General features: G+C 37.7%; 1 protein-coding gene across 2 annotated transcripts in view; it reads right to left on the minus strand.

Annotated features, from left to right (window-relative positions):
- The window catches only part of spata20 (spermatogenesis associated 20), a 100987-nt gene that overhangs the window by 21911 nt on the left and 66099 nt on the right, over positions 1 to 12977 (minus strand). For both annotated transcript variants that reach the window (XM_038280088.1, XM_038280089.1), the window contains exon 15: positions 10290 to 10370. In XM_038280088.1, the coding sequence (XP_038136016.1) occupies positions 10290 to 10370 (81 nt within the window). The remainder of the gene's footprint in view (positions 1 to 10289; positions 10371 to 12977) is intronic.

Consider the following 12977-nt stretch of genomic DNA (forward strand, 5'->3'; position numbering starts at 1 on the left):
GAATATCTGAATCCTTTCAAGTTAAGTATTTTTTTATTCAAATTCAATTAAATTGAAAAGCCTGAATTAATTACCGAAATCTGAAAAAAACTGCTAACAATTTAAAATACTTTAGAATTAGCCTGAAAATGAAATAAGCCTATATAAAATAATAATTTTACTCACCTTTCAAATATTCATTTTAGGGATGCACGATATTGGGATTTTGGAAGATATCCGATATTTTAAAACTCATGTAGCCAATAACCGATATCGATACCGATGTTAAAGCTGGACAAAAATAAGTAGTCATTGAAAATAGCAGTTTTGTTATCCATTTTTGACACTTTGAAAAATAATATACTCAAATATATTTTCATATGCTGATATCAAATTGATTTTTAAAAAGCGCGGTATCGATCTATTTTACTTTCAAAATCTCGTGAAATTTTCAACATTCTGTTACAAACTCTCGTGATATTTTGCAAATTCTTGTGAGATTTTGTTAGTAAAATAGATCAATACGGCGTCAATATATCAACATATAAGAATATGGCAAAATCTTGTGAATTTTTGGGGGATTTCGTAGCATAACAATGACATATAGCAATATTTCATTAGTAAAAGAGACTGATATGGTGTTTTTAAATGGCAATATATCAGCATATGAAGATATTGTGATATTTTAATGTATCGATATTTTTTCCCTCGTCTTTAGAAGTTTTTAAGTCTGTAAAAAAGAAGTTTTTGAGGAAGAAGAAGAAGTAGTATTTTTTTTTTCTTGAGACTTTAGAAACTCAGAAGCTGATCAAATATCAGGTTAAATATCGGTGGGGTGGCCGATGTCCGATATTCAGTTTTAAGGCCGATACAGGCCGATACCGATAGGGAGCCGATTATATCGTGCATCCCTAATTCATTTAGAGTATTTATATTTTTATTTGGGGATATTTTTATTTGGGATATTACAAAAATATAGTTTTAACTAGTTTAAATTAACTGAAATATCTTGATTATAATTCTGGATGTGTGACTCTTTCAATGACAAATCAGATGACATCATTTGAGATATCTCAAAATGCCTTTTTCTCTCCAAAATGTGATTAAAGATATCTTGAATTGTTATTTTTCTCCCTAGACATAATAAAAAAATATGAAACATCATTAAGGGCAGTCAAAAATTAGAATGTTTTTCTATTATTATTAAAATGTCTGTATCTCTATAATTGGTCTGTATTATGAGTTGTCCTCTCAATTCAGAGGGCCCCATGCCTGTCTTTGCCTAGGGCCCCAAATTTCCTAAATCCACCCCTGCTTCGATTCTCTCCTCCGGGTTTCATCTGTTGTGTCGACAATTACCTCCCCTGTCGCCGTAGTGCGCGTCGCCCTAAACTCACGCCCACTAATGAGACAGTGGGTTGAAATATGAACAGAAAGGGAAATTTTAAACATATTTTTAATTTTTTTCATATTTCTTATAGATGGATGCCTTAACATTTATAGATTTGGTGGACAGATAAATTTGAATTAAAAGGATTTTACTACCACCAAACACACACTCCAGAACAGAAGACACAGGGACAAAGTTGGATGGGGCTAAATGCTGGAGAGACTGCTTCTCTATTTGTTTCCTAACTTCCACTCTGGTGTAATTTCAGCAGCAGTACAATCAGTAAAGCTCAACCCATTCCCAATCAAGATACATTTCTCTTTAATAAAAAAAATTAGCCACAATTTTAGGCAGTAATTATAATCAGGAGCGGTGTTTCGGCATGACTGAGGGCTGCAATTGATTCAAACAACATAAAAGAGCAGCAGATACTCAGAGTGCTTGTAAAGTTAAATAGTAGATTAATCAAATAAAATAAAGAATGCAGTGTGCGTGTGTGTTTAGAAAAGCATGAGATCCTCGTTCACCACAATTAGTTTGTGCCTGCCTAAAAGTAGGGAAACCGGCGAGACGTAATTGGATTTAAATTACCGTAGACATGTTCTCTGCTTGTAGCTACCTAATGTTACATGAAGCAAAACCCCCTTATGGCATCTTCCCTGCAAATTCCTTTTATCCAATTTAAGATTCCCTAAACCTCTTGCCATTGTTGGTTCTTTTAACATTTCCCTACCTAGGCTTCTGCACACACTTTACCCTCAAACATCAGACATCATTTAGATGTTGGTATTTAAGCTAAATCTGGTCTAGCCCTGATTTAGTCCAGATATTTTGCTCAAAATTGGGCTGTGTTCGTTCTGATTCGGTACCACTTTAGTCCAATATTAGACACAGAAAAGACAACCAGTTTCATTGTGTTTTTAACGATCTGACGGCCTTTCACTTTTCAACCAAATGTAGACGTCGATTGGATGTAAATCATGTCGTCTTCAATGTCTTTTAAAGCAGTTTTTGCTCAGTGGGATTTTATCCATCAACCCTGTTATTCATATGAATTAAATAAAAAGGCAAAGATCACCCTGTTTTCCTAATATAAGTGGAGACGTTTGTACTTTTTCACCAAAAAAGGATTTAATCACAACATATATTTATTTCAAAAGCAAAGAAAATGCGTTAAATAAAACATTTATCAGCATCTGTTGGCTTTGGTATGAAGGTACATACACTATATTGCCAAAAGTATTTGCTCACCTGCCTTGACTCACATATGAGCTTAAGTGACATCCCGTTCCTAATCCATAGGGTTCAATATGACGTCGGTCCACCCTTTGCAGCTAGAACAGCTTCAACTCTTCTGGGAAGGCTGTCCACAAGGTTTAGGAGTGTGTTTATGGGAATTTTTGACCATTCTTCCAGAAGCGCATTTGTGAGGTCGCACACTGATGTTGGACGAGAAGGCCTGGCTCTCAGTCTCCGCTCTAATTCATCCCAAAGGTGTTCTATCGGGTTGAGGTCAGGACTCTGTGCAGGCCAGTCAAGTTCATCCACACCAGACTCTGTCATCCATGTCTTTATGGACCTTGCTTTGTGCACTGGTGCACAGTCATGTTGGAAGAGGAAGGGGCCAGCTCCAAACTGTTCCCACAAAGTTGGGAGCATGGAATTGTCCAAAATGTCTTGGTATGCTGAAGCATTCAGAGTTCCTTTCACTGGAACTAAGGGGCCAAGCCCAGCTCCTGAAAAACAACCTCACACCATAATCCCCCCTCCACCAAACTTTACACTTGGCACAATGCAGTCAGACAAGTACCGTTCTCCTGGCAACCGCCAAACCCAGACCCGTCCATCAGATTGCCAGATGGAGAAGCGCGATTCGTCACTCCAGAGAACGCGTCTCCACTGCTCTAGAGTCCAGTGGCGGCGTGCTTTACACCACCGCATCCGACGCTTTGCATTGCACTTGGTGATGTATGGCTTGGATGCAGCTGCTCGACCATGGAAACCCATTCCATGAAGCTCTCTGCGCACTGTTCTTGAGCTAATCTGAAGGCCACATGAAGTTTGGAGGTCTGTAGTGATTGACTCTGCAGAAAGTTGGCGACCTCTTCGCACTATGCGCGTCAGCATCCGCTGACCCCGCTCCGTCAGTTTACGTGGCCTACCTCTTCGTGGCTGAGTTGCTGTCGTTCCCAAACACTTCCATTTTCTTATAATACAGCTGACAGTTGACTGTGGAATATTTAGGAGCGAGGAAATTTCACGACTGGATTTGTTGCACAGGTGGCATCCTATCACAGTTCCACGCTGGAATTCACTGAGCTCCTGAGAGCGACCCATTCTTTCACAAATGTTTGTAAAAACAGTCTGCATGCCTAGGTGCTTGAATTTATACACCTGTGGCCATGGAAGTGATTGGAACACCTGATTCCAATAATTTGGATGGGTGAGCAAATACTTTTGGCAATATAGTGTATTAGCATGTCCAGATGTGTCATCATTATTGTCTTTCTACAGCCCTGAACACACTGATCCGACAGAAAATTGTACCGGACTAGGTCATGGTGTTAAGCGCCCATTGAAAATCAATGGTAGTGATCACACCCGACACGATTTTCTGGAAGTGGGCTCAGTTAGCTCCGACTGAAATAGACCAAAGGTCTGTGCAGCAATTCAGCTGCAATTTCATGGGTCTAAGAGGAAGGGAGACACGGTTACAAAGTAAAAGGCATCCACTTTGGGGGAAAATACAAAAAAAATATAAAATCAATCGCACAGGAAAAAGATCAGTTTTGGTTTGTGCAAAAACAATTAAACTAGGATTGAAACAATAAATCAGATTAATCGTGATAAATCTATTATTGAAATAATCGTCACCTAATTTACTAATTGATTCTTTGTTAACTGGAGTGTAGAGACTCTAAAACATGATTTTAGCCGACAGAGTGACTCACCAAGAGGAGTAATTATGCTAAAATTCAAGTTTGACCTGGTTTAATTCTGTAAAAAGCTTTCTTTAAGGAATTATTTATAAAATTGCAATTAATTAGAGCTTTTTAGCTTTAACTGGTATTTTCTACTTCGAAAGAAATGCTATTATTGCTACAGAGGGTTTTATGGGTAAATTGGATGAGGTTATATTTCATGTTGATGCGACCTGTCTTATCAGATAACATCATAACAGTCAAAAAGAAAGTATAAGCTGAGGCAACTTTCGAAATTAACAAGAGAAGCTGGATTTTAAACATGTATTATAAACAGAAATGAAATATTTAAAACCCTGAAACTGTTATCATCTCCAAAGAATGAATGCTATTATCCATCAGTAAACATGCTGAAACCTCGCCTATATTTTTTATTAATTCATAATTAGGGATTTTAAACCAAACTGTGTTTTGCATGGTGTTGAGATGCAACATGTTTAAATTGCCATTTATTTTTGCTAAACCCAGGCTTGCCTTTCCAATAACCTTCCAGCTGCTGTTATTATATATTACTTTGACTAATTTGTTATTATGATTGCTGAATATAGAACTGTGTTATTCAGACATGGCTCTTACTTTGACGTATTGAAGTTATTTGTTTTTTACTTATTGCCTTGTTGTGTAGAGAATCATTCGCCAAAGAATCAATGAAGCCTTCATTAATTCTATGATGTTTGTGTCCACATTTCAGATTGTTTAGAAGAAAAAGGAAATATTGACAGAAAAGATATTTGAAAACACGTTAAGTATTTCAATATGACTGTGACTTTAAAGCTGCTAGAAGCCCTTTACTGGCTGTATCTAGTTGTTCTATATGGGAAAGGAAATTGTTAGACGTAAAAAGTGAGTATAATAACCACTTCTTTTTACTACATAACTGTATGAACAATAATAAACATTAAGAAATTAGTGCAAATGATGATATAGATTCTTTATTAGACTTGAGGGAGAATCAAGTTAACAGAGATTCAAAGTAAGCTCTGAGTTTTAGGTTCTGCAGATTGTGTCCTAAATTCAGGCATGATTGTAATTTCAGCCAAAATATGTTGAGTGTTGTAGCTGCAGTTCAGGTGCATTGCTGCCCTCAAAGGGTTAGCTGTTAAAATTACATAGCTATTCAATTGCAACCTCTCTTCTGTGGCTTCTGGTTTAATCAAATTTGCCGACTGTTTCATGAGTTTACTCGCATTTGGCCAGTGGTGGGAGGTAATTTCCACCCTTGGCTCTACAGTTAAGTCTCATTTAATGTTCTGTTCTTGAAATAAAAGACCGATTTATCAATATGCTTAAAATCATTCTTGCAGCAGTCGGCTGAGCTCATGTGAAAGAAATCTCTGCCAAAGGACTTTGAAGTACTTCAGCTATTCAGAGCATTTAGCCTCCCTCAGTGAATGCCATTGAATTAATGTACTTAGGTTGGAGCGACTTCTTGAGAAAAATTCCCCGTGATAAATAGAAACTCATCACAGATGATCATGCAACTAGTCCTGGCTTAATGAGATAATCCTGAACATGCATTCCTCTCAATAATAGATCCATCTTGATGTCAGGCTCAGTCTTGGTTTCTTGACTCTCTGCAGTTATCTGGAATGGCCTGATGTTACTGCTGCAACTGGCTGATACCGCACAGCTCATTTATATTTCAGAGAAGGCTCTGTTGGCTCAGAGTTTGTGTGTTAGACAGAGAGAGAGATGGTTTCAATGGACAACTTCTGCTTTAATTAATCTTTTTACTTTTTGGGTGCTGGCCATCTGAGGTTAAAGAAAAACAGTGAGGGATGAGGCGGTGTGCAAGGTGGTGCATTAGATTGCTTATATGGGTCCCGGACATTTTCATTAGGATTCAAGGACCCTGGGAGGATCATTAAATTTCACACCTATAGATCAAACTTTCACATGAAATGTTGAGGCTTAGTTTCAGCATAGTTTGAGGTGAAAGCAGTAAAAAATATATTAACAGACAACAAAAATTGGTGGATGGTTGACAGTTTGTTGCTGGGTGTTTTGGACTGGCAGGGAGACTTTAAAAATGGTCTCTCAAGGAAACCCTGAAGCTGTGTTTATAACTTCAACCGACTACTGAATGTAGAGAAAAGGTTCAGGCCATCTAAGTGTTCAGGCCACCTGAAAAGAGAAACTAAGGCTGAGCTTTAAAGGAAGTCTGGTCAGCAAGAAATAACCAATGGATCATTATCTATACCTAAAACTCATACGTTTGTGGTGATTTAATGAATTTAGGGTTAATCAGTAAAAAAAAACAAAAAACAATAATTTTCATCGAGTCTGGGGGCGGCCATTTTTGCCAAAATATAGTAACAGTTCACTCCTGACATCTTTCGGCAGTGACGTCACGCCGCAGTAAGCCTAGCACACAACAATTATTTAAGACTTCCAGAGGACTCCATCATTGAAATTCACAAGAGCTACAGTTATACTAACAATGCCCACGTGCATGGCAGTTGGATGTTGTAATACATTGGGTAAAAGTGAAAAAATATTCGCTTTTTTAATTTTCATGATCCACCACAGACGGGTTCGTCGTTGGATTGCTAACTTGAAGTTGGAGGATTTTCCATCGTACTTCTAGCCAGAGAAAAAACACGTAATATGTAGCTAACATTTGGAAGAAGAATGTTTCCAAGATGACTTGGATAATAGCCCTTTGTGACAAACACCAGATGCAGCACTGGGACTTGATCAACAGCCGATACCGAGAAGCCGAGAAGTTTGAATTCTGAATATGATCGGAGTTCTCCTTTAAAGGGCGTCATTTACAACAGCCAGATCAGTTTCATCTTCTATCTATTTCCCCCTTTACCAACAGCTTCTTTATGGTCGCGTACAACCCCACTCAGCTCGTTTCTACGTTTTTCCAAGTCAGTGATAGTTTTTTTGGGACCTGCAACAATATTTCTGAACAATTGCTGGTTATGGGTCAACCAGCTATACGATGATGGGAGCTGAATAGGATGGAATGATAGAAGTTGACAGTCCATGAATATTACTAAACATGCACTGCTAAAAACCTCAGGGCAACTTAAACACTATTAAAAGACCAGGATGGCTGTCAATAGAGTCATAGGTTACTGGAAAGAGAGAATATCATTTTAATATTTATGATTAAAAAAAACATGTCTTCTACTCTTTATTTGGTCTTTATAGCAATATTATTTAGAACCTAGACACAATTTTGATTTTGTTGAACAAATGCATGAATAGGGGGTTTTGGTTTAATGGGCTTCAATGTCAGCTGTTTGGTGGAGTTGTTAGGAATTCATCATTTCACTTGGTTCTGTTTGTTAGCAGATCAGGGTAGTGGTATTTTTGGAGGCTGCTATTATGCTTGTTTGTTTGAGGCTTTGCAGGAATCTGTGGGAGGTGAACAATATGATGGTGGTAGGTTATTGCCTCCACAGGTTAGGTGAGGTAGGTAAGTTCTAGTCAACACACTTATCAAATTAACTTTCAAATATGTTATTGTAGAAAATCTTTTCTACAAGTGAAAGACACTGAAAATAACTTTCAAGCAAGTTAATCCTGAAAGAAAAACATAAAGATAACAAAAGAAAACCTAAGCTGCCATCACTGGAGCTGCCGTCTCTTGTTGTTATGAAAGCCCATGTCTATAAAGTTGTCTACAAAGGTTTAACTTGTAAGCCAGATTTGCAATAAGGAAGAAAAAAAAAAAAAACACAACTGAGACCAAAGAAAAGGCAACAGAAAATCCGAAACTCTGAAAATTTGTTAAATAAAATGAGTCTAAAGTGGAGTTTTCAGAGATATTTCTAGCATTAAATATATATGCATGAGCAGGTAAACATAAATTTTGTAGAAAATTAAATGTCTACTTTTGAATTAACTACGGTAATACTGCAGTTTTTAAACACAAAGCAAGTGTAATGCCTGGTCCAAACATTGGCACCTGCCAAACACAAACATACAGACAAAAAGTTGTGGCCCCAGGGCCATAACTACCAATGACGACAGCAAGGTCATGTCCTCGATATTTTTTTTATTAATATTTTGCCTAAATTGTGATATATAAACTCTAAAAATAAATAATACTGAAACTGAATGGAGGACGACAATCTAGGTCTCCCACAAAACTGGGAGGTGCTTCATGTTTGAAGAGCCAAGAGTACTAATAAAAACAGAAAAAAGAAGCTTGAGGGTTTGGGCGTACGTGTTGCACACCGTCAACACTCACTGTCGTTATGGTAACTGCCAAAAAGGCTGCAGATGTCATTAGTGAATCTGTCAGTCACAGCAGTCCCTGGAATAGGAGCATATAGAGCTACTAGTGCAGGTGGAGAGTTTAAGTTGGCGTTCACTTTGAGAAAAACGGCATTGTAATGAGGAAATATTTCAGCCCAGCGATCTACTCAGACAGCAAGGGAACATCGAATCAAAGTTTATTTAACTCTCTTTGTAACAGTCGTCAGTCAATTTCCAGCAGCTTAATCAACATTCATTATGCATCTGATATATTAGCAACGTCTTGAACTGAAAATAAAATGTTTATTCTGCAATGGTTTCTCAGTGGATGTTAAACTGTTTTATATTTCTGCTGGAAGCCAGAACTCAATGCATAAAGATGGTAGAGAGCAGAGCAGATGGTACGCGCGGGACAGGAAATCGCGCGCAGAAACAAAACAGAAAATCTGGCTGATTTTCAAAACAATAATACATTACCGTGTTAACTTGCCCTTACTTCAAGAGTCACCATAATGGTCCCTCAAAAAGCCTCAGAATGCTGCATTTTTATTTACTCTTGTAAAGTTGTAGACTACTATACTTATTTATTTCATATAATCGCTTAAAAGTGCATATTTTATCTTGTTTATTTAATTTCTATACTTCAAATTATTTATGTTATTTTTGTTTTTGAGTTGCTCTGGAACCTGAAAAACTACTTTCATTTCATTACATATTAATGTGTTGAAATGACTATTCAATTCAGTTTATTTATATATCGCCATTTCACAACTCATATCATCTCATATCATCTCACGGCACCTTACAGTTCACCACTATTCAGTGTTAAAAGATGAAATATCATGTTGAAATGGTACATTTCTTTCATTTCTATTATTTCAGTACAGGATAGGGAGGTAAAGGCCGATTCAAACCGAATTCCTCTTTGGGCCGAGCAGCAAGAAGAGCAATGAGGACAGAGATAGAGGCAGAACAGGTAGTAGAAAAGGAAGATACTGTTCCAGAACTGAATGTTTTAAAAGTCAAATTTGTATTGCATGGTACTTGAAGTATTGTGGAAGATTATAATAGGAATAGGTCCAAAAGCTTTCCATAACAAGAGTGAACAGATTAGGGACTATTATCAGCATAGTAGTATAATAGGATCTGGGTGTCCATTTATATAGTAGTAAACAAAAAGCAACTCATTTAAATTACACTGGAATGCCTTTTGTGATGCATTTTTAGCCAGTTATAGATAGAAGCTTCAAAACAAAGGTGACAAAAATCAAGTTTACAAGTTTATAATACCTGAAATATCTGACATGGAAAGAGGAACAGAGGAATGCACTGCCTAGCCAATTCAAAAGTCATAAAAAATGTTGCTTTTGCTCCTTAAGACTCTGAAAATGACCAGATTTAAACAATGGAATTAAAAGCATTATTTGGGGAACCGCCACTGAACCTACCTAGAAGTGACTCTTGACCTCAGTCTTTTTTGGGCCCTGCGTACGGCCCTGTGTGGCCCCAATTACATAGTTAAATCCACAAATAAAATGGATTATAAGTTTTCACATTATAACTTTTTCAATTGTGTTATTTGCATAAATTAATATAAGCAAACTAAGAATACAGTGTCCATAAGGTGCAAGAACATGTATCACACATTATAAAAAAAAAAAAACATATACTGATGTAAATCCCTTCTTGTTCAAACTGCATCCGCACAAAAAAGCAATATTTACCTTGAATGGTAAAAAGAGGGAATTGACCGCTGAAAGAAGACTTGCTGTGTCTGGAGAGTTTCTTTGACTACAGACCACAATCTGAAAAATAAAAGGAAGACTGTAAAAACAAAGATGAAGCAAGATGGAAGTGCATAAAAAGAGTGAAATAAGAGGGTAAAATGTGACATCAAAGGAAGGGAGATGGTACAGGTAGGGCCTTTGTGGCAGTAATGATGGTTGCAGGTGTTTTCTCTAGAACTTCCTCAATATTTGCTTATTACCTTTATGCCACCAACCTGAATCATCCTCTGGAGGTCAGGTATGACAGACAGGGAGCATCCCCAACACTGTCAGACCTTGTTATTCCTATTTATTTTCCTTTGGATGTGTTTCTCATCCCTTTGGCTCAACAGCCGTGTCTCCCCCTGTGGCTGAGTTATGTTGTTCTGTTGGCATCCTGGTTTCAATGGTTTCAGGCTAAACTAAGGACATAAATATTTAATTGCTTGATTATATAACCCAGCTTGAACAAGTTCTGTCACCCACTAGATGTACAGGGGCAATGAAAAGATCTAAGAAAGGTTTTTAGATTCTGTGCCCAATGATTAAATAAGCATTCCAGTACAAAGTTGTGTCCTCAGACAACCTAGTAAAGTACAAATGAGGCAGAAAAATGTGATTCCCTTTTGTACTTTGTAAATCACAAGAACAGGAAATTCCTAAACATCTGTTGAGTGTGGTGTTTGCAGCAAAAAGCAACTGCTCTTTTAGTTGTGTTTTCTTTCTAGGAAAAGTCCTGATGATGTGCCTTTTAGATGAAGGAATCGCTTTGAATCTACTTCAACCCAAACTGTGGCCTCTCTTCTCTTCACTGAACTGGAAGTTTTTCAAACACTGAGAGATTCTTAAAACATTCATGTGACCACCTGTTATTGCTTTGTCTTAAAGGTACACTATGCAACCGGTGTTGATTTTCCAGCGAGGCTCCCCCCAGAGGGCGAAAGTAAAAGTGCACTGTCGTAAATATGCACAGCTGTTCTCCTGGTTTCTCCGTCAAGCCAGGCGCGGTTGTTTTGAGCTTAGCAGACAGGCGAACGCAACGAATGCACACACTGGACGCAGCTGGCGCGACAGAAGCAGCAAGTTTACATGCAAAGTCAATGGTTGACGCACGTCAAGGCGCAGCAAAAGGTCCCGCGGCGCGTTTTGAGCAGCAGGCGCAGCGCGTCGGCCGCGTTTAATCATCTGACGCAGGGAGAGAGACACAGCGCTGATGATCTCTCCTCTTAAATAGTCAAAAAGGAAGCAGCAGACGCGATTTTGCGATGTGAACTTAACTGCACAAAGATCGCCACTGTGCTAGCAACGAGCATGCTTTTAACTGGGGGCGTGTAGCAGTTCTCGCCGTAAAGCAAGACTGACTCTCACGAGACTTCTGAGCCTGTGGGTACGGGTCGGTGCTCCTGCAGTTGCAAGTGCGGTTTTTCCCCCACAGACCACCAGGGTGGCCGAGAATAGCTTTGTTCAACCTGAAATGACTCATTTAATCATCCAAAACGTTATGGAACACATTAATTAACTGAAAAATGTTGCATAGTGTGCCTTTAAAGCAATCACCGTTTAATTGGCAAAAATGAACCTTGAAATGTAAAAAAGACATTTGAAACCAAAATAAACTAAATTCTAAAGAAATGTTAATACTGTTTTGAGTAGAAGAATGTAATTCTCTTTATTATTATGAAAATAGTAAATAGTTTTAGTACTTTTCCAGATATAGTTTTAATAAACTGAATTTTTATGCCTTGCAACTATGGCTTATATAAATATGTTTACTTAACCAGCATTGGTTGATCTCCTGGTACTCCAGGGAACACAATCAGCAGTAGATTGAGGGATTTATCTCCTCCATTTTTCATCTTTTTTCCCTTTTCCTGTTTTTTCTTTCCTGTTCTACTTACATTGCAGTGTCCATATAACCTGCAATACACCTTGCATAATTATAATAAAGCTATTTACATGCATAAATCAAGCGAAACACTATGTCAATATCGGTACTGCTCCACTTTTAAAATTAAAATCTATTGGGCTCTTTTTTGGCATCAAGACAATTATCCTTATTGCCACATTACCAGACAGGACACTGGAAAAAAAAAAAAAAAAGATTGAGTGATGTGGCTTTTAGCCAAATCAAATAACATGCACTTAATTATTGGACATAATGAAGATGAATGAGGAGGTTTTTCTGTTAAACAGAGATTAATAAAAGATATTAACCCAGACAGCCGGCAGATCTGGACCTCATTAAAAGTCGCCAGGTCCACATGACAGCCAGAGTTGGTGTTTGGATGCTGAGCTGGGATCATTAATCCCCCTTAAAACATTCAATAAGGCATGTCTGAGCCAATCCAAGACCGTAGCCTAATTTGGTCTGTGTTCTTTTATTATTTATGAACTGACAGGAGTGAAAGTTCAGCAGCAATTGCGCTCAACGGCAAGGGTGTAACTTTGTGTTGAAAGTTGGTGGGGACGGCTCATAAGGAAAGGGAGCTACCTGCGCGACGCCTTTTTTTTTGTTGGAAAGGATAAAGCCAAAAAAATGTGAATAACATTTATCAATTTAATGCTTACAGTTGAAAACATAACTGTTACAATATTCACTTATATATTTTGTGCAAAAAATATCACATAAATCTAAACAGACAGTAC

The sequence above is a fragment of the Cyprinodon tularosa genome, unplaced genomic scaffold, assembly GCF_016077235.1.
Source record: "Cyprinodon tularosa strain WSP-4 unplaced genomic scaffold, ASM1607723v1 ctg156, whole genome shotgun sequence".
In the NCBI taxonomy this organism is placed as follows: Eukaryota; Metazoa; Chordata; class Actinopteri; order Cyprinodontiformes; family Cyprinodontidae; genus Cyprinodon; species Cyprinodon tularosa.